General features: G+C 39.9%; 6 protein-coding genes across 6 annotated transcripts; 2 read left to right on the top strand and 4 right to left on the bottom strand.

Moving 5' to 3' along the window:
* Positions 1-23: 23 nt before the first annotated feature.
* PCOAH_00023150 (40S ribosomal protein S20e) lies at positions 24-1,171 on the bottom strand (the record flags this gene model as incomplete). Its single annotated transcript, XM_020059122.1, has 2 exons — positions 24-467; positions 727-1,171. 2 exons carry the CDS (start codon positions 824-826, stop codon positions 211-213), a joined length of 357 nt encoding a protein of 118 aa, XP_019914366.1.
* A 3,105-nt stretch (positions 1,172-4,276) lies between these two features.
* Positions 4,277-5,137, top strand: PCOAH_00023140 (Uncharacterized protein; the record flags this gene model as incomplete). Its single annotated transcript, XM_020059121.1, has 1 exon — positions 4,277-5,137. One exon carries the CDS (start codon positions 4,277-4,279, stop codon positions 5,135-5,137), a length of 861 nt encoding a protein of 286 aa, XP_019914630.1.
* A 1,024-nt stretch (positions 5,138-6,161) lies between these two features.
* Positions 6,162-9,584, bottom strand: PCOAH_00023130 (Uncharacterized protein; the record flags this gene model as incomplete). The annotated part of the gene is made up of 1 exon (XM_020059120.1): positions 6,162-9,584. One exon carries the CDS (start codon positions 9,582-9,584, stop codon positions 6,162-6,164), a length of 3,423 nt encoding a protein of 1,140 aa, XP_019914680.1.
* A 2,906-nt stretch (positions 9,585-12,490) lies between these two features.
* PCOAH_00023120 (U5 small nuclear ribonuclear protein) lies at positions 12,491-16,216 on the bottom strand (the record flags this gene model as incomplete). Its single annotated transcript, XM_020059119.1, has 1 exon — positions 12,491-16,216. One exon carries the CDS (start codon positions 16,214-16,216, stop codon positions 12,491-12,493), a length of 3,726 nt encoding a protein of 1,241 aa, XP_019914555.1.
* A 1,885-nt stretch (positions 16,217-18,101) lies between these two features.
* PCOAH_00023110 (Uncharacterized protein) lies at positions 18,102-18,964 on the top strand (the record flags this gene model as incomplete). Its single annotated transcript, XM_020059118.1, has 2 exons — positions 18,102-18,493; positions 18,589-18,964. The coding sequence occupies 2 exons, from the start codon at positions 18,102-18,104 to the stop codon at positions 18,962-18,964; spliced, it is 768 nt and encodes a 255-aa protein (XP_019914413.1).
* Positions 18,965-19,328: 364 nt separating this feature from the next.
* PCOAH_00023100 (Ribosomal protein l13) lies at positions 19,329-20,608 on the bottom strand (the record flags this gene model as incomplete). Its single annotated transcript, XM_020059117.1, has 2 exons — positions 19,329-19,992; positions 20,248-20,608. The coding sequence occupies 2 exons, from the start codon at positions 20,257-20,259 to the stop codon at positions 19,396-19,398; spliced, it is 609 nt and encodes a 202-aa protein (XP_019914701.1).
* Between the last annotated feature and the right edge of the window lie 1,500 nt (positions 20,609-22,108).

Raw genomic sequence — 22,108 nt, 5'->3', positions numbered from 1 at the left:
AGGAGAAAAAAAAAAAAAAAAAGTAAATAAAGGAGGAATGAAGCATTTCAAACAGCAATTTCAACAGGCACAAAATTTGGGCGTAACAATTTTCCTACTCTTCTACGAAATGTTTCTATACCCATTGGTCCCTTTTTTGTACTCGTATACGTATATCCCCTGTCTTCATCAAATTAATTTTTTTTTTTTTTTTTTTTTTTTTCCCTTAATTTACGAATCTGTTATAATAACCTCCACCTCAACCCCAGGATCAATGTTAATGGAAGTCATCTGAGTAACAACCTCACATTGGGAATATAAGTCAATCAGTCTTTTATAAATTCTGAGCTCGAACCTATCCCAGGTGTTGGTACCCTCACCGCAGGGGGATTTTCTTGTCGTTATTCTGAGCGTTTTTACTGGTAGCCTCACTGGTCCGGACACGTTTAGGTTCTTTTCCTTCGCGCCTTTCATGATGTCGCTGCAGACTGAAGTAGTGAAGGGGGAAGCACATATTTGAAAAAAGCGTTCATGAGAAAATGCACGAGTGAAAGAAAACATGAATATGCAGGGGTTCCACCATGTGTACACGGTTCAGCTCATTACGTATATATTTACGCAGTTCGCACGAAATATATAATATATCGCTCTTCTTTCTCCCCCTTGGGCAAAGCTGATACTACATTGCCATCAGTATACACGTTGGTTTCCCATTTGCAAATATGGGGGGAGGGGGAAAATTCTTACCTTTCTCTATGGCCCTCAAACTTTTGGAGGTTAAAGCAATACGAATGCGACGAAGTCTAAACTTCTCGCTCTCAACGGCTCCTTTCATCAATTTACTCATTTTTGGGAAGGCGAAATGTGGTCAAGGTGAATTTGCGTTAATGGTTCGTTAAAAAAAAAAATTAACAAAAAGTTTATTTTCCCCTTTTTCAAATTTTTACAATTTGCTGGGTCACGTACGTGATAGGTATGTTAATACGATATGGCTAGTATTGTAATTTCTTATTATCTCCTCCTTTGGAACATTTTTGTAAAATACAAGGCGCTTGGATTGTTTTTAAAAAGGATCACTTCGTGCTTTATTTGTTCCATGCGAATGGCATACAATGTTACGATATTGCGAGAGATTATTTGATTGAATTTTTTTTTTTTTTTCGTATTTTAAATGTATAGTTTAATGCGCGATGACGTTTTAAAAAAGAAGTATTGAAGAGTCATTAATGCATTTTTTGTGCTTACATTTTACGTATACAATTTTTGTACCTGTACGATGAAGGGTAAGAAAGGTGGCCTATGGGAACGGCTTAAAAAAAAAAAAAAAAAAAAGGATAAGGTTCACTAGCAAACGCTACCAACTCTGTGTTCACTTTTTTCCACGGTGCTTAAATTAAATATTGTCACCCAATTTTTATTTAGTAGGCTTTTTCACAGTTGCTATAAAAAGGAGCTACATAAACCTTGCCGTGAAGGAGCATTTATTTTTTACCGCGGGGCGCTACGCATGTGTATGGAAAATGTATTTTATTTTATATGTACGCTTTTCTGTCAACGCCTGCAACACAGAGTATACGCGCGAGGCATTAAAGTAACGTGCTCACAGGATTCTCAATTCAGGCAACTACATAAATGCCACATTAAATTAATTTACGCCATTTCGATTATACAAATATTGTCGCAAAAGTTTATTCATTTTTATGTCCTTTAATTATTTTTTTTTTTTTTTCCTTTTTTGTCAAAAATGTATGCTATGTGATCGAATAGGAAGTGGGGGTACAGCAGTATGCTATAAAAAGGTGCACCTACATCACCATATGCATTTTCCGTATAAGCCCATAATATGTTGTCATAAAAATTTATGCGCATGAACATTGAGGCACATAATTTTTTTTATTACATTTTTCATACATTTGCGTATTTAATGCTGATGAATTAAGGAGGGCGAGGAAAATGTAAAAATATTTTGTAGGTCAATTAAATTGTAACAAATGCCCATTTTAATCGCTTATTCACCATTCCGATTAAGCCGCAAAGTTGGATAAAATTAGTATGTTCCTGTTTAGTACCCTTTTTGATGCTGTTAGTGCGAGGGCGCATGACCAAGCGCGACCAAGGCTAGTATACTAACAAGCGGCATATCTTGAATTGTGGTTTTAAAACTCGCTTACGCGATGCGAGTGGAAGTGGCATTTTTATATGTACCTTTTTGCTTCATTAACACAATGCGGGAAAGAACAAAATGGGGAAAAGGAATCATATATAGGGTAACCGATTTACCTACTCCCTCAGCGTTCATTTTAAAATAAAACAAAAAATTTTATTTCCCGAAATTTACAAGACATCATTTTCTTTAATTATTTTTCCCCGTTAAACCGCTAACATTTTTCGAAAAGCACAAAAGTGAATAGTTGTGCACATTTGTAAGGTTACAAAAGTGCGAAAAGTAGAGTGAACGTTCCATTTTTACATCATTGTGCATGTGCAGGTGAAGGCAGTTCCTCCGTCTATATAGGTTCATGTAAGCGATTACTTAAAGGTGTACAAGTTCAACTGCGCCACGTACTTGGTCACGCTCACAACTGTTCCTCTCCACTCGAGTGGAAAATTTCCGCAAAACATTTGTACATGTTTTTTATTTTTTACCTCATCTTACCTGCTGAAAAAGAAAAAGGCCTCGTGCCCCTCATTCAGCAATTCGATCGGCGCTTTGCCCAAATGGCTAATTCGAAAAAATAGAAACATTTCGTTTGTCACCCACTATGAACATGTACCGTGTACAGCAAAAAGGGAATGAGAGAGAAAAAAAAAAAATGTAACTGCTTATTAAATATAGATACTTAACAGAATGTGCGAATGGTGGTGGCGTTTCATTATCGCATAAACGTTGTGCGAGAAGCAGTTCACTCACATCCTCAACCTGCATTGTATATTAAAGGATGGCCAATCTGTATATACACACATGTGTTACCCATGTGTACATATATAAACATACCAATAATGTGTAAACCAAAAATCCACACACTGGAAAAGTGTAATAAAAGTTTTTAATAATTGAAATATCCCCCGCAGAATGGGAGAATTTCCATTTTCCAACATGTGGCTGTTTCACATAAATTCCTTTTTTGTATCATAAAATTATGTGACAACTAAGTGGTAGCAATTTTTTTTTTTTTTTTTTTTTTGTGAGAGATGTGAACCGTTATATGAGAATTTTTTTTATGAACAGCCATTTTTTTGTGTGCATTTTTTTTTTTTTTTTTTTTTTAATTTACAGCTATTTATTTACATGTGTACCGTACACCTCTACAACCGCGTTCCACACAATGTCGTTTTTGTGTGTACATTTAAAACAAAAGAGAAAAACAAAACAGCATAAAGGTGAAAAAAAACGTACACATAATGTTCTTTAATTCAAATGTTATAAATTTTCCCTAATTTGTTCGCAGCAACCACCTTTAAAATACTAAGAGTTATATGCACTCGCAAAGTTAGGTGAGTAAATTTACCTGAACTGTTCATGTGATAACCGCGTATTGTGCCGTAAAGCTATTTTTTTTTTTTTTTTTTTCTAAAAAGGAGTAATAACTAGTGATAGTACCATTTGTGAAAAAAAAAAAAAAAAAAACTAAACAAACGAACGAACAAACAAATGAATAAATAAAAAGGAAACAAAAACAAACGACGAAAAATCAGTTTAACAAGTTAAAAAAGTTAAACATGTTAAACAGGTTAACAGGTTAAACAAATTAAATCTAAATGTAACAACTTTAGCGGATAACCGATTGAACGTGAATTGAAACGTTTTTCCTAATTTTTCCTTTCTTCTTTCATTTCTTTTTTTTGTTTTGTTTTCACCATTTTGATTAGCGTTTAAAACTTAACAGAACAGTTCTTCATCTGTTTTTTTTTTTTTTTTTTTTTTTCGCCCCGAGCTAGTACTGTATTTTGTTTGTGTGTTGTATTTGTTCTGTCGCGAATTTGTTCTGTTGCAAATCTGTTTTGTTGCTAATTTGTTTTTTGCGAATCCACTCTGTGCTATTTTTTCCCCATTCGCCATTTCCAACCGCCTTCTCCTTTTTGCTTAATTTTCCACGCGACATCTCATTTAAACGCAAAAGTTTTACACCATCCCCACAATCGCACTTGCCAAATTGCACATAAATGAGCAACCCGTGAAATTAACCTGCTTTCCCAATAGTGCTAATTTTTAGCTACATTTTTTTTTCCCAGTTTTTTTTTTTTTTTTTTTTGCCTACACAAAGGCTTCTCGTGTGCTGTGCTCCCAACGAACAAAATGGAAGGGTCAATCAGAAGCTCCAACAGTTTCCAAAAAGCAGATTCCATGGATGCCAAGGAAACATCCACAGTTGACCGAAAGTGGGTTGCCCTAACGGCGTACCAACCTGTCGATGTGGTCACCAAAACTGTTGAAGTCCCCGTTATCAAAACGGTAGAAAAATTTGTCCCAAAAACAATCATTCAAGAGAAAATTATTCACGTTCCTAAAAATGTCACCCACATTGTAGAAAAAATTGTAGAGGTACCAGAAGTTAAGTATATAGAAAAAATAGTTGAAGTGCCACACATTCACTACAAGAATAAGTACGTGCCCAAAATTGAAGTTGTAGAGAAGGTTGTGGAGAGACAGAAAATTATCGAAAAATGGCATGACAAAATTGTAGAAGTACCCCAAATTAAGGAAGTAGTTAGATTTAAAGAAATAGAAGATGCTGAAGAAGTCATTAAATACATTCCAAGAAACTCAAAAAATATTAACTGGGAAGAGGAGTACGAAAAGTATACCCAAAGAAAGGGACAAGAGAGATACAGCTTGGATAACAGCGCCTATCAGCAACAAATGAACTCCTATAATGAGTATAACGAGAAGGCATATTCACAAAATGCCTACAGCAGAAGTCTAGATTTTATGAACAAGCAATCTTCCAGCCTAAATAATCAGAGCAATATCCGCAGCGAAGACTTTTCACAAATTAATTTCTTCAATCAGTACAGCGGAAGTGGAAGAGCAAGTTACGAACAACACAGAAGCAGCATCCCCACCTCCAATTTCGAACCATTGGGAAGCTTGCAGATGAAGAGACTGCCCTCTGAGGAGGCCAAACCTGTAGGCTGCTGCACCTCCGCCTGTAATTGATTGGGTTGGCCGTTAGGTCGTAGGTTGGTCGGTTTGCTCTATCCCATTTTTAAGTACATTTAGTTAAGCATGCGCCCCCTTTTTTTGTGTTCAATTGTGAAAGTGATCATCCCACCGGCGGCCGCGTCGCACAGGCGTCGTTTCGACGTTCTTTCTACGTTTTTTCGACGTTGTTTCGATGCTGTTCTATAGCGACGCGCTGCCCTTCCGTTTTCCACCCCTGAACCCTGCAACAGAATGAGACAAAAAAAAAATAATAATAAAATAAAATAAGCAAATATTTTCATATATTTTTTCCCGCCTGGTAATGCGTCTTTCACGAGTGTTACCTTAAAAAAAAAAAAAAAAAAAAAGCGAACTGACACAGGATTACACCCATGCATGATTCTAGCTATATGCATATTTACCCAAAGATGGATGCACGTAACAAGTGTCAATACGCATTCCATGAAAAATGACGCTTTTTCTGACCTTTTCTTTTTTTCGTGTTTTTTTTTTTTTTCCAAAATAGTTCTAATTAATCTTAAAAAAAAAAAAATTTTAATTAAATATAGTGCCATTACCTGTTGCCGTGCATTTGGCTTGAGACAAAAAATTTTAAACAAATGGCTTGTTAAGTGTGTCCGTCCAACTTGGGGAGCGGTTTGATTTGTCTTTACTTGGGGTGTTCATTTGGGATTGACCTCGGGGGCGCAACGCAAGTTTAACGCCGTTGAACGCGTGCTTACTGCTCCCCACTCGGTGTTGCCCCATTTAACCAAGTCGAACTTATGCAGGCAGGCGCACACACCCGAAATTAACTCACCGTTCTGCTAACCGATGCGGCTTGAATTGCGTTTAAATTGGTCCTCCAACGGTGCAACGTTTTTATTTGTGTGTGTGGGTCACTCATAATGAGGTGCACACACTGGGCGTTCCGAAGATAACATAAAAAAAAAAAAAAAAAAAAAAAAAAAAAATGGGCATGCCGACAGATAGGCGAATCATTCGAATGGGCAAAAAAAGACCCACATATGAACACACCCTACGCGTTGTTCGACGCGCAAATGTTAATGTATGCCGTCGTCTTGTCCAGCCCTATGTAGTGTATTTTTTTCTGCAAAAATTGATCTGCCGCTTTTAGGTCTGAGACCAAGTCGTACACATTGGTATGCTTCTCCAGCTGCGTGATCAAACTGAGGTGGTCCCGCCACGTGTTTATCGCATTACATAAATCAATGATTGGGTTTAGGAAACTCGGGAAGTTTTTCCTCACCGCCTTTTCAAATTCGTTAAAGTTGTTTTGTGAATTATCTTGGTCAGTGGCGTAATGGCCGTTTTGACCTACTACATTTTCCGTCACTTCGCATTCGTAGCTGTCACTACCAGGTGCGCCACTTTCCCCCACGATGTCGTGATCCTTTGGTCCATTCCCTTCATCAGTGCATACATCCTCCACAGTGCTGTCCCCCTCATAGGCATGGTCCCCATTCGGTTTGTTCTCACCTTTGGTGCAACCCTTCCAAGTGTTAGCATCATTTGGTTCTACTCCTTCTTTAGGCATATTCGCATCCATCCTCGAAGAATTCTCCTTCAACGGTTGAAGATCCCTTTGTTCAGCATGCTCCGTTTTGCAAACCCTTTCATTTTGAGGTGGGAGGGATGATTCCGCTCGGGAGATTTTTTCATCCCTTCCGTTTTGACATAGATTGTTATTCTTCGAGTTACTCTCTTCCACATCTGCCATGCTTATTTCCCTGTGCACCTTTTCATCTACTACCGGTTCAGATTTTGCACCCTCCCCATTTGCCCTATCAGAGGTAGTACTTTCTCCCCCACTGGTGGACCCCCCTGAAAGATCAGCGAAGGATGTTTTCTCTCCCCCTTTCAAATCGTCAAAATTGAATAGCAAAAAATATTTCGTTAAAACGCCCATAAGGTGGTGCGTTACGAAAAAACCAGAAATGCTACTATCGTTAGGGTTGTAAAGATTTTCAGGCAAAAGGTGAATCAAATCCATATTACTTATAAGTACATTGGCAACACAAGCCTGCAACAACTGTCTCAGTGTCTTTTTAATAATTTTCACGACAGCGAAAAAGGCACAGAGATCAAAGTCGATCAGCCCATCATATGTTGTGTACTTATCTATGTCTACATTATATAGGGAATATATTCTAGACAAAAGGGTAACACTTTTCCTATCCTGTTCAGTCAATTTTCTACAATTTAAAACAGATGCGTAAGCATTCTCCGGATAGGACTCTCCCTGTGGAGGTACCAATGGCTCCGTCGTCAAAAAGCCAAACTTCAATAATTCAAAAATGATCAGAATGTTACTGTCGATGTCTTTGTTTCTGACTTCTGACAGGAGAAGACCAAAAACAGTGACGCCACAATTTTTTGTGAAAATTCCCAAATTTTCCAGAAACATGTAATACACCAAAGAGAGGATGCTCTCAAAGTTCTGATTGTTCACCTTCAGCAGCTTCTTGTAATAATCGTTATAATGCTTCGTCACTCGGTCTGCACGTGATTCCCCCTCGGGTGCACTTTCCACATCGGAATGATCACCTGCATTGGATGCATTACCCACTTCGGATGTACCTTCCCCATCCTGTTCATCGGTTGTATACCCCCCTGAGCTGTGAGCCCCCTCTCCCGTGACGTGGCCACTCCTACCACAGACGAGCGATATGCTCCTGCTCTCCGAGTATAAGTGCCACCGCAAAATAAATTGCAAATCAACCTTGCTGATGTTTTGCCTCTTTATCTCTTCACTCACGTTGGCCTTATTGATGTCCCATAAAAAACCATCCACCAGGTGCACATCCAAATACGTGAAGTTGTCCTTTCCGTCCAAAATGTTATTCACATAGGACCCATAATCGAAAAATTTAATCTTCCTTTTGTAAAAAAACGGGTTCAATTTCACAGAAATGAGTCCCAACATCCGGCACCGGTACTCCCTCAAGTCTATCAAAGAGTCTCTATACTCAAACGAATCGATTATCGGGTGTGTGTAGTCTATCCACTCTCCTAACGCTAAGACGCATAGGATCTTTTTGCTCAAAAGTCCAATGGACATTAGGTAATAAACGCTCGTCGGAAACTTCGCCCCAACCACTTTTAAATAATTTTCCGGTATTAGATGTTCACCATTGAAGGTTTTTTTTTCTGTTTTTTTTTTTCCCATAAAATTACCTTCCCCCGACGTTTCTTCTTCGTTAAGGCAATTCGCTCCATCGCTCTGCATGCGATCATTACTAGGGATGAAACATCCGGCGTTGCCCTTATTTTCTTCGCAATTGTTGTAGGATTTTCCATTTGGCACAGTACCTCCCTCTTTGTATGCAATGGTAACATTCTCATTTACCTTTCCATACCCTTCGTTCACTCCGTTCACTTGGTTCACTCCTTTCCCAGCCGACGTGGCCTCACGCGGTCCGCCTGAACCACCGAAAACTGGAGATACGCCTTGACTTTCCTCCCCCTGTGTACCTCCGTCATCCATTTGTTTCCCCGTATGAGAATTTTCCTCCAATTGATTATCCCCTCCCACTTCAACCCCGTTGGTGAAAAAATCCACCTCTCCACTGCAAAGCAAAACGATAGGATATTTCAGCAACGCCTTACAAACACAATACCCCTGGATATGATTCGCCCCCACTTCATCATTCGGAAGTTGTTCCAAGTAACTTACAAGAGATGCCTGCTGAATAAATTCAATCGCTGTCTCGAAGCTAAACTCCTTCCTCCCATGGTTAAAATAGGACAAATTTAAATAGGGAAAAGTTAAACAATATTCTGTACCCGCTAGTAAACATGCATCTAGCAGTTGCTCATTCGTTACGTTCCAAATATTCAGTAAAAATGGTAAGTCCACCCATTCGAAGTAATTCTTCTTCCATTCAAAGTTTACAATAACTTTAGATACGTTCTGCAGAATAATCGTTGGAGGACCAAACACTACATCTATCAGGTGGATATGAACAAAATAGGACAGCTGTGAAATGGCCAGGTACGGAGCGTACATACATTTGAATCCTTTACCTTTTAAATAATGGAACAATATAAAAGAAACGTCTGAATTACATATGTTAGATACTTTTTCGAAATTTGAGTTGGATTGCTTCTTTTCTCTGTTCACATAGTAGAGCCATCCCTGTTCTATGTTCTGGTGCACTGGTGCTGAAAAAAGTTTGTGCGCCCTGGGGGTAATCCCGTCAAACACAAAGATCACATCTATGTTTAACCTCTTGAAATGCTCACATTGCTTATCTATTAGGTGAAATATACATGGGGAAATACACCCAGACACGTCACTTAGAACGTCTTTCAACTCACTGCACGTTCGTAAAAAGTATAGGGCATCCACCCCTAACGTTAAATTCTTTATGTTATCCAGTGAACTCCTTTTCAGTAGGTTCCGCTCCGTTAGGTAGCTCTGCAGGCGTCTAACCCTCATTTTGTTCACTCTCCTGTTGCTACTAGGTGGGGTGACCGGCTTCTATATTTGCTCCTTACTGTGCCTACCGCTGGGGGTGTCTTATGCACACAAGTATATGCACGTATCTATGTATATTTACATATGTACGTAGTTGCATAAACAACTATATGATCTTCCACCAACCTGCTCCTCCGCCAGACGAGCACACCGTTGGGGAGTCAAAAGGAAACACTTCTGCCTTTTCTGGAAGACTATTACAATGTGCACATGCAAATTTTTTAAACAAGACTGCCTTGCCAACTGACTTGTTACATTAAAAAAGAAAAAATATAGAAGAATCTGCTTGGGGGGTAGAAAAAGCTTATCTGCCCTGGCTACGTACAAACATGTACCACCAGAATTTTCACACCCACACGGCTTCTTCAAAGATGCACCTGTGTGTGCCACTCAAAGGTGTATCTTACTTTGCATGCACGTGCAACATGCACATGATGGGAAAAAAAAAAAAAAATTATCTATTTTGGCACCAACTCATATATACAACTGGGATGGTGACACACGCACAAACAAACGCGGTAGGCTCATTCACGCAAATTCAAACAAAATGCGTAGCCATGCAGGTGTGCACAAATACGTTGCGTCTTGCGTGCATTTTACGATGGGGCTAATTTGGCCCTACACACGTACAGCAGAACCATGCGCGGCAAAAAGGGGACACAAAAAAGGTAGCAGCCCTGTGGACGAAAAAATCGCAAATCTCTCAGCACGAAGAGAAACACACTTCCACGAAAACATATACGCAAGAAAGGGGGACCCTTAAATTACAGAGTCGCCAATGTAGAGGCTAAAATTTAACACTAACAATGAGCAATGCATCCCCACAACGTAAACGAAAAGGCTTATTAAAAAAAAAAAGGAAGAGGAAAAAAAAAAAAAAAAAGTCCTGTATACAATAACTCACAAAGGAACGGCAAAAATTAACACAAAGGGAAGGGATGACGAAAATAAAAAACGTTCCAAAAAAATTGCGAAAAGTTTAGCAAAAACGCACCAAAAAATACCATAAAACGTCTCACCCGCCAAAAAAATTGCCACAAATCCGCCCTGCGCGTATGCAGCGTGCATGCCGCAAAAGGGGGTACTACTGTCACTGCCACTACAATGTAAGTGCTAAGTACACAAGCGTGAATACGCAAATGAGGAGGAACAAAAGTTTTCCTACGTGGAAATAAACAAGAGGAGTGAAGCTTTTCTCACAATTGGCGCAGTCTCCCCAGCTCTATATCTCTCACCAGGTTGGTCGTCCCAGTCCCTCAATGGTAGAATGCATGTGCACCCCTCTTTACTACAAGCGTACACATGTATAAAATGCATGCCCTCTCATTACACAAAATACACCGTACAAAGGTACACGTATATATATGATTCGTTTATTTTATTTTTTCTTAATGTAGCACTTGGTTTGTTTCCCACGTTTATTCGCATTGTTAACCCCTTAAGGAACACACAGGGTTACATGTGTTCGAAAAGAAAAAAATAAAATAACAGCAAATAGTAGCACTACAGTTACGTCACCTTAGGTCACCTTACGTCAGGTTCTTTTTTGTTTCACCCAGGGGTGTATCTCCCCATTGGTAAATTTAAATTGCACTCCACGGGAAGAAGCACATTCTGCATTCCGTCCTGCCAAGTGGCGAAACGGTCGAAGTACCAAAACTGCTAAAACACACAGTCATATATAGGAAGTGCAAAATGACACAGCCACATTGGTGAGATATACACATGGCACTTTTTTACACGAACTTTTTTTTCCTGCCTTGCCATACCTTCTACAAAAATTGAACACAAACGTGATCATCCAAAGGGGGAAAAAAAACATCGGTGGGGTTGCATAAGGCACTGGCGTAGTGACACCGGAACGCGCTGACGTGACGACATACGCGCAAAAATGATCATCGCACCCTCCAAAGTTACACAATATACATATACAGTTTCCACAAAAATTCTAATTTGAACATTGCGGAATAAGCCTGAACATATGTCTGCTCCAGCGATAACAACAAGAATGTGCTTTGTGCCGCAAAAAAAAAGAAAAAAAAAAAATGTTTGAGAAAATTCTGAAAAGGGACACCAACAAAATAAACTTCTTTTTGTACGTACATGGGTGCTACACTCCATATGCACATACATAACCAATTAGCAGATAAGTCAACCTTCTTTTCTTTTCTCTTCCTGTGTGTGTAGGGGAACCCCTTTTGGAGGATTTCCAAGTGTAAAGAATATTTCCTCCTTGTATGTATGCATCTCCCCTTCTACATAAAAATAAAAAAGAGCAACCTTTTGGTGCACACACAGCAGGACCCCAATCGCTTGAACTGGGGCAAAATATAAAACGGAATAAGTTAAACGTTCCCGTGTGTAAATAAAAAAAATGACTAATCATCCCCCCGTATGATCTTTTTTTTTTTTTTTTTTTTTTTTTTTTTTGCACCCCATATTAGCTAGCTGGCAGTGGCGTATTCTCTTAAGACGCCTGAACGATTGATAAAACGAAAATAAATTGGCCAAATGTGCGAAATGCAGATAGACATATATGCCCACATGCGATATCCCCATATCATTCCTTTGCGCGGGAACGCACATCACGCATACCAAGTGGATAACGAAGCGGTAAATTAAAAAGTGACACCCTAAAATGTGCTGTTGCAAAGTTGCGCGTTTCCGTACAGCTAGCTGGAGCGGCAGCGCACACGAAGCAATGCAAGTACGGATAAAGGTATCATTAGGGATTAAAAAAAAAAAAAAAAAAAAAAAAAATCTTCAAAGTTGTATGAACAAGTCAGAATTTTTACATTCAAATGTAGGAGTTAAAAAAAAAAAAGTCCATACCCCCAGCCACAGGTACACACACGTGCCAGTGTGCCTCAGAAATATTCCGCGAATTCGTCCTTTATGTTTAGCAGCATCGGGTCATCGAAGAACCTGTTAATCGTAACATCCTCGGTTAACCCTTTCCTCCTCCTCGTTTTTAGCAAAAATTCCCGGGCCAGATGCTGAATGGGCGCCGGCTCCAGGGGTCTCAGTATGACTGACTTGTCTAGGGGATCCCCTGGGACAATATGCCAATGGTCAAACATACTCAAGCAAAATGCCTGTCCACTTGTGTGTGTCCTTAAATCAGTTTCGAACCCAAAGGACTCAATTGCTGGTAAGTACGCGTGAACCATATACAGGGGGGTTCCCACTTTGGGGAAATCTTTCAATACATGTCCTCTTCTTCTAGACAACACATTATAAACAGATGAAACAGAATCACCTGAGCAAATAATTTCTGTGAACAAAATGGGTTCCATTAACCTCGGGGTAGCCAGTAAAAAGGACGAATATATAGCTCTCCTCGTTGTTGGTATAATTTGTCCAGCTCCTCTATTTATTGGGTCATCATCTATTTCACCTTTTAAAATTTTTACCTTCACATTTTTCATGCACTCTTCGATTAGAGGTCCCTCCTTCGTGGCCCAACAAAATCCTTGAATGATATTTTCCTTAATGGAGTACAGGTTTTCTTTATTCGTTTCTTTATATAAGGTGTCGTCCACTAGGACGTTTGGGCTGTTGTTTTCCGGACCGAAGGCCCAAATGGATCTTATGGACAGCATATCCCAGTTGTGCTTATCCCTGAGGAGGGAGATAACGTTCTTGTCTAGGTTGTAATTCAGTGTGTGTGTGCGCTGCTCCGTGGGGGGTTCTCCTTCGTTTGCTCCGTTTAGATCCACTTCGTTGGATTCGTCGGATGCGTCCGATTCGTTCGGCTCGTCCGATTTGTCCGATTCGTCTACCGCCTGTTCCGATGACCCTGCATTTTGCGCCTCTCCCTCCTCCAGCAGAAGCCGGTCAACGGTGCGTAAGTACTCCTCCACGTTGGCGTCTCGTTCGCCCTTGTTCAGGTGGACCAGCCCCTGCACAATGTCATCCGTCAGCTCCTTCTGCATCGGTTCCACAATCATATGAATTTTGTTCTTCTTATTTGGTGTCTCCGCAAAGCAGTTCAGAGCGGACGTTTCGATAACCGTTTCGTTAAACTGCACCACAGGGTCGGACACCTTAATTTCCAAATCTCCATAAAGCTTCCTCAAGTCGTGCAGAATGCAGTCCAAGTATAGTTCCCCTGTCCCCAGGATGATGTGTTCACCGGACTCCTCCACTTTGGTACTCGACAAAGGATAGGTTTTATCAATTTTTCTGAGTCCTTCCAACATTTTGGGAAGTTCCGATGGGTTAATAGGTTCACAAGCAACTTTAAAAACGGAGTTGGCACAATTTATATACTTGAATTTTCTATGTAAGGGGTAGAATATCTCCGTTTCTTCCTCCTCATCGAGAAGGATTGTTCTTTCTTCCTTTTTCAAACTGTTTCCAGGTTTTGAAGTGGGTAAAATTCCCGTTACTTTGGTTCCGCTCAGCTGATCCTTCTTCAGCCCTTTTGCGGGTCCATTTTTTTTCTTCTTCACATTCGTTATGGTGCACGTTTTGTTTATGCAAATGTCAACACCTCCAATGAGAACGAAATTGCCTGCAGGGACCTCATCGACCTCAACCCGATATCTTCCCTCGTAAATCCACAAATGAGTAACCACTCTTGTTATCATATCTTCGTCATCACTAGGGCTGTAACCCTCCCCCAAGATACGCACAGTTTGTCCCTTCCTGATGGTGCCACACATGACCCTACCGAAGAGGTCCAAAATGATGCACTCCGGTCGGTGGTAATTCTTAATTATGTAAATCATCAAATTATCCGTTTTGTCCCCCTTGAGGCATCTCATCATGTCGTAACATAACTTCGTTTTCAGCGAACCTGAGTAAATTTGCCTGGTCTTCTGTTTCGCATTTTCCACTGGGGAGGGGCAATTGTCCAAAATGACATCGACGAACGCAGTCGTATCTTCAAATATCATCCCATTTATTTTTTTGAGAAGATATTTGTTGTTAAAAAGGTAGTCATTTTTTTTTAAAGTAATGTTAAAATTTTTTAAAAAAGGAATGAGGAATTCTTTTTCTTCTGAGCAAACATATCCGAAAATTTTATAAATTGGGTTTAAGATAAATTCCACAAATGACCTCCTCTGATTTGAATACAGTGGAGAGGAAACGAAAGAGAAGTCCTTCTCGTTGAAATAAATGTCTCCCCAGAGGTGTTGTGCGAATTCATCAATATCGATATTGTACGCGTTGTATAAATTACAATAAATTTTACTGAACGATTTGAGGGTAAAAAAAACGCCATAAATGCTGGAAGCGAACAGGACATTGTTCTTCAGGGGAGATAGAAGAAATTTCTTCTTCTCCTTTACACTCTTATTTAACATATCGCAGAAGGATTCTATTTTCTTGTTAATCTCCTCAATAGTGTAGTTAATCTTGTGGTATGCATCATTCGGGGGTAAACGTAAGTCCATTATTAGCTTATCTATGCAGTTAAGGATTAATACGATCTTCACATTCTCGTAAATGCACGTCTTAATCACATTTTCCGTCACATACATGCACCCATCTGTCACATCCACCACCAAGCAGCAACATTCACAGATATTCACTGCACAGAGAAACTCATCGAAGAAATTTACATGTCCTGGTGTATCCATAATGTTAAAAAGGTACGATTTATACTTTAAATTATTTTTTTTTTTATTTAGTAAAATATTACTAGGAATATTTTCATACATTTTATTCTGCAGAATGAGGGATATGGGAATTGCCTTGATGGACAATCCTCTTGCTTGTTCGTCTAGCCTTGTATCTGTGTAGTTTATTAGGTGGTCTATTTTTTTCGTATTAAAAGGAGTCATCATGGAGGAATTATTCTTTCCAGGATTATTTTTTCTTATTAGTACTCCCTCCATTTCTGTATTCACGTTAAAGAAGCTTACTGTGCCGCTGTTCGGGTTCCCCCCGCTTGCTGTTCCATTTCCATATGTTAATTTCGTTTTGTTTTCCTTTTTCTCTCGAGTAAATTCGATTATCCTATCTATGAGGGTCGTCTTCCCATGATGAAAGTGCCCCGCTATACAAATATTTTTTATAAACTGCGTTTGGTTCATCAATTGGGACATGTATTTAAAACTGAATGTGTTGTTGGGGAGACTCGTTTCGATCAAGTCGAAGTTCTTCCTGTTCGCCTCTACGTCCAGCTTCTTAATAAAGCTGATTCGTTCTACGTTTGTGTTTATTTTATTGATTGTTGCTTCTTCTATGTCTTGTGTATCTTCCTGTTCTACGAACACTTCCACCCCTTCGTACGCTCTCTGCAGTTCATCCATATTATCCCCAAGGCGCTTTCCCTCTCCTTCGTCACTTTCTTCCTCACTTTCGGCATGACTACCTTCGCTGTCATCACTACCAGTTTCGTTTTTCCCCCTTTTTTTTTTCCTTCTTCTTTCTTTTGCTTTTCCCCTCCCCGCATCGCTATCCTCATCGCTACGTTCGTCACTATCTGCATCGCTATTTCCATCCAAATCGGAATCTGCCTCCTGGTCCACTCCGTCACTTACGTCCTCCTCCTCCTCCCCATCTGAGTAGTCTCCATCGCTGTCGATGTCTTCCCCTATGTAATTTCCGAACTCATCGTACAGGTTCTTCTTCGACTCCATCGCTAACCACCACACAGATAGCTCTGCTGCAAGTGGTTTCCAACCCACCAGGAGGGTTTATAACTACGCTCTTTGCAGGGTAAATAATTCCCCTAAAGCAGCTGCAACTTTGCTCACAAAGGGAACCTTTCGCGCCTTGACACGCATACATGAAAGCAGCGTCCCCTGCAACTTTGACGCGACTTCCTTCGTTCCTCTTTCCAATCGACTGGGTTGTAAAACCGCGCTATTCGATTATTTTGTTTTTTGTATATTTTTTTGTTTTCTTATTTTTTTATTCTATTATGTTATTATTTTTTTTATTTTTTCCGCTTCTACGCCGGTTGAACAGCTCGGTTGGGTAGCTTCCTCCTTCTTACCAATTCGAATCACCTCTGGCAGGCTTCTCCCCTTACCGTAGTTCGTTTTTTTCCCCTGGGATAATGCAGCTTGGTCCCCTTGGAAAGTGGCAATTCGTGGACCCCAACCTTTCATTACTACGTCATCGCTTTTCCGTTTTTTTTTTTTTTTTTTTTTTTTTTTTTTCATGCGTACCACACATTGGTTGGCATTTTTGCACTACATATTTTTGTGGCACCTCCTGTTGTGTTAATATTTTTATTTTTTCCTTTTCCTCGAGCTACATGGTAAGCATGGTGTTGGACGAGTTGATACAGTAACTCTTCTTCCGCCCCTTCGCCCGTGGTTCACGTGATTCACGTGTTGCCATTTCGTTTCTCACCTCATCAGTAATCATACAGAATAACACTCACATATGCAGGGAAGACGAGGCGAACATCCCGCCCTATATGATGCCATTGGGGAAAGGCCCACCCAATGAGGGAAATTAAAAAAGTGCCACCCATTTGGATGTTGCCAGGTGTAGCCACGGAAATTTTACTAAATAAAGGCTTCTCATTTTTTTCTTTTTTTTTAAACATGCCCACACGAAAATAACAATAAAAGGGTCATTACTCTTTAAGCGTCGAAAAATTTAATCCTTGTCGGTAGGTATGAAGCAAAATATGAATTCATTTCCCCTCCTCCAAATACATCCACGTGGAAGTACATCTCTGGAGGTACCTCCTCTTATAATCTTCTTCGAACATCCTCTCTTCTTTCTTTCCCATTTTATTACTCTCCGGCGAATCTTCAAAAGGGGGTTTATATTTATACCCCTTTGAGTTGGTCATGTGTTTCACGGCGGTTGGTCTTATTTTTCCTTTTCCTCGAATGGACAGTTAGGAAATTTTTAATCGTCACTCTGTGGGCGCCTCTGTGGGAACCTCCGTACCCGTTGGCACACGTGTGTAGCGCAGTATGCGTTTCTTCACTCATTCGTGACGGGCCAGTTAACTCTACATGGGCACTAACCTATGTGAAATTTTTCGCACCTTCAAACGTGCTATTCCGCCGAAAGGGTGGATCCACGAAGGGGGGTATATTAAAAAGGCGCAAAAGGGATCGCCGTAAAAAGAGCGTCTCCAAGTTCTGTTCCCTCCTATCTGCTTCTACGCTACTTCCCATTCTGCGTGTAGTTTTTTTTTCTCTTTTTTCCCCATGGTAAGTAGCTCCGAAGTGGGGAAGCACCCACATAAAGGGTAAAATAATGTGCTAAACAATAGGACAGCAAAAAAAAAAAAAAAAAAAAAAAAAAAATTTAACACAAAAAAAAGAATCATAATAAGAGCAATCGTGGTAGAGATAACTGCACACATATGTTCGATCGGTCAAATTGGAAGCAAACTGCAAAGGTAGACAGAGGAAAGGCGCCCTGTCACACCCCAAATCGGCAAAGAAACAAAAAAATAAACATCTACATTGGCATGAACATATATTTGAACACACTACAGTAGAGTAGATATACCCCCTGAATATATCCTTGTGAACCTGGCCACCCCCCAAGATGAACCCCAGCGACGGAATCGCACCCATCCAAATCAGGAAGATGCGAAACGACTTCGTCCGATGCATTATAAAAGATGAGGAATACAAAAAAAAAGACGAGAAAAAAAAAGAAATCGTTAAGTATTGTAAAAGTTACAAAGATTTTTGCAACATTGTAAGTTCAGTAAATATGAAGCCGGTGAGGACATATGAGGAGAAGGTCTCCTATGAAGATTACATAAACTTTAATGCTTCCTCCTCAAAGTGTCAGATGGAAACTATAAAAAGGAGAAACAGACGGAGTCAAAATGGTCAGCTCATGAATTTGTTTCAGGTTAATAAGCCTGTACAACTACCCTCCGCACAGGAGGTCGAAGAGAGGAGGTCTGGACAGGAGATCCAGCAATTTCTGTAAGTCCCCAAATAAATATCGCCACTTCTTCCATCGTCGATGTGGCTTCCATATACCTATACAATCACCACCATTACCACCCCTGTCACCGCAGAAGCATGTTGTGGGATAACCAAAAGGATTACGCCAATTTTATAAAACGAAACTACACCTCCGATGAGCTGACCGATGTGCTTAGCCTTATAAGAAGAAAATGGGACAACCTATTTGAGACCACTAGTGTGGATGACCCTGTGATGGAGCAAACCCAGCAGACATTGCTCAACTTGGCAAACTTCCTCATTCATGTGGCGAACCATTGGAAGAAGCAGAACCTCTCTGCTTACTTCACGCAGGACGAGCTCAACCAGATCAACTTAACCCTCCAGGATGTGATTGCCAAAATGGAAAAAACAGCCTCTACACTTAATTACGAAACTAATGGCGATATTAGCATAATGATAAATCAACTTAAGGTGATTCACTTTTAGCGGAACACCTGAGGGGTGAGGTCTGCACGTAACACATTTGCATGTCAGACGATTCGCCAAACGAAGGGGACCCCTCTCCTACCCTAACCTTTCACCGCCACACGTTGGCGTTGCTTAATTATTTTAAAAAATAGCTTTAAAGGTATTGTGTACTGGCATATATAAGGTGGGTCAGTTGTGCTGATCAAGTTCCGGGATGCACACACATAAATATATACACATATAAGCAACCTACGTTGGTACACATTTCTGTCCAGCTAGCCAAAATGTTCCTTTTCCTCCTTCATTTCTCAATGATAAATGGCATGTAAAAAGAAAAAAAAAAAAATGCACACACAGACATACACAGATTGCGCATGCACGCATCACACGTGGTGTTGACGCAGATTACGTTCCTCCACACAGGACCGCACATAGTAGCAATATGCTGCCTATGCGTATCCGAAATTTTCCAACACCTTGCGTTCCTCGGGGTTGATCATATTCAGCGCCTCTGCCTTTATCTCCTTCTTCTCATTCAATGCACTCACCTTCTTTTTGTAATATAATTTGCTCAGCTTTTTTCTTGACATTTCATTTTTCTTTACCAACTCATCATAGTTCCAACCTACCCTCGAACTCAATGTTCCAAGTCGGCAATATCTTCTATGTTTTTTCAATCTGAACGCTCTCAAAGCACTTGGTAAAACGTACTTTTTCTTCTTATCATATGGGTATGGCATCCCTACGAAGACCTTCAGTTTTTTAAGGGCAATTTTTCCCTTGTACGTTTTGTGTGGTAACATTCCCCTGACGCATCTCCACAAAATTTTGGATGGCTCTCTCAAATGTAAAGGTCCCTTCTTAGGGTTCGTGTTCGTTCGAAGTCTCAGAAATTCTTGGTACTTTAGTTTGTTCCTGTATAAGCTGCCTGATATGTTTATATCTTCGCACCTCACGGCAACTACTCTCTGGCCATTCAGAAGCTCCTTGGCGATGATCGAGGCCAACCTTCCCAGCAGGTGTCCCTTGCAGTCGATTACATATACCTGGTGAAGGGAAGTGGTGTGAATAAACGGTGTGAAGAAGTGCTACCGTGACTGCCTCTTCGCGAAGTTATAACATCGCCTTCCACCATCCAACTTCGCGTCAACCACATCGAGCATATGCAACAGTTGCACGCGAATAAGCATACGCTCCTCTCATCTCACGTGGCACTCTCTTAATTTTTTTTTTTTTTTTTCCATATATCCCTCGTGTTAACATTCACGTTAACATTCACGTTAACGTTGTTATGGTCATACCTTTTTATACATGGTTTTCCACAGGGGGCTGAAGATGAGAAAAAAGATTGATTTCTGCTCAGTTAAACAGTTAAAAAAAAACAAACTTTTGCAAATGAAAAAAAATGCCGATTTCAAATTCCTGACGGATATTTAATTATATCATGGCATAACGAAGGAGATCCTATTTTGTATTAACATTACATAGCTTAAGCGAGAAAGAAAAAAAGGGGAAAAAAAAAAAATTATATATACTTATGTACAACCTCAACGCAGCGTTGGAATAGTTTAAGTTTTATCTTAAACACGTCGAAAAAGAAAAAAAAAAAGTAACAAAATATAATGAAGTAAAAATCAGTGTTCCGAATTATTGGCTTAGTATAAAAAAACCGTTACGAGATCTTCTGGAACGAATCGTTTATTAAAATTGTTCCCTTTTTTTTTTCACCGTCACGCGTGTGGTATTTATTTATTTTGTATGCGCATGGTATGTTACGTACGTATTATGTATGTATGCCCTTCGAGTGACCCGCAAAGCACTCGATCCCATATCTTTTATTTTTGCCGCAGTGCGGAAATAGCGCCAAAGGAAATAAATGCTTAAACATAGCGCTTCTGCCCCATAAAAAAATCATGTGCAATACAGGTATAGGTACTATAACGATAGGTATTTTATTTACATTTACGTTGCCCTATCTATATAAGCTCCTCCTATCCACTGTACACGAATCTCATAAAAATTAAGCACACGGTGCCACCCACCTCGGAAAGCACCTTTTTCTTTTTCCTAATTTGCCATATTTCCACCAAAGAGGGAAAAAAATATACGTAATTTCATAATTATTACCCAAAGGGGGGAGGGGGGTATTTATTCCTTCCAAAATGACTCCTCCACAATTTTATCATCATCAGGGGAAACGAGTTCGCCAAAATAAATTTCAACTTATTTTATATCAGTACAAATGAGTAAATTTTCTTGGCATTCTTCCAGTTTTTTTTTTTTTTCCTATTGGTATGTTCATTTCAAATAAATCGTTTTTCTTTTTTTTTTATGCCTTTTTACCGTTGTCAACCAAAATGGGTATAATACCCCCCCAAATTTTAACGGCACAAAAAAAAAGGCGCGAAGGACACTCCGGCAAATTTCCCCATTTCGCTTTCCCTTTTACATCTTTGACACTGCGCAAGGTTACTGCAACAAAAACAAAGGAGGAACACACGACGTAAAAAGAAAAAAAATATCACTTATTTACGCGAAACTGTTTTTCCTTTTTTCTTGTGCGTCACGCGCAAGCTAGGGGGAAGGAAACAAGCTCGATCGATCACCACCTAACTCGCTCAATTTTTTTTTTTTCATCTTCACAAAAAAAAAGGATTACTACTTAGGGAAAAGAAAAATAAATGTAGATTTGTACATATTTGGAGATATCTTCCTTTTAACATTCGTTCAACAATTTTCACCTTTCCGATTCGTTTTGTCAAATAAATAAATTCTGTCAATATCACAACTGTATTGGGCATTTTTTATTTTTTTCGCACCACAATAGGGATCTTTTCCCATTGTGTGCTGCTTCCCCAAAGGGACCAAACACACAAGTAAAGAGACCATCGCGTCATGCACATGTTGAAACTTCTCCCATTCTTCCAATGTTCATTGTTGTTAAGGTTGCAAAAATTAAGCTTTGCATATTTGTCACCCCTTGGATGGGGTCTACCCCTCGCACCAGTCGAACAATGCTCCTATTACCGCGCAATTTTCCCCCTCACCTACGTTCACCCACCTCTGCATATGTTTTGCCAAAGGGGACTTACCCTCCCCGTCGCGTCTATCACGTGTAGTGTAGCACAGCACATTTAAAAAAGAATAAGAGAAGCAAAATAC

The sequence above is a fragment of the Plasmodium coatneyi genome, chromosome 8 (genome assembly GCF_001680005.1).
Source record: "Plasmodium coatneyi strain Hackeri chromosome 8, complete sequence".
Lineage (NCBI taxonomy): Eukaryota > Apicomplexa > Aconoidasida > Haemosporida > Plasmodiidae > Plasmodium > Plasmodium coatneyi.
This window is presented reverse-complemented; position numbering and strand designations above follow the sequence as displayed.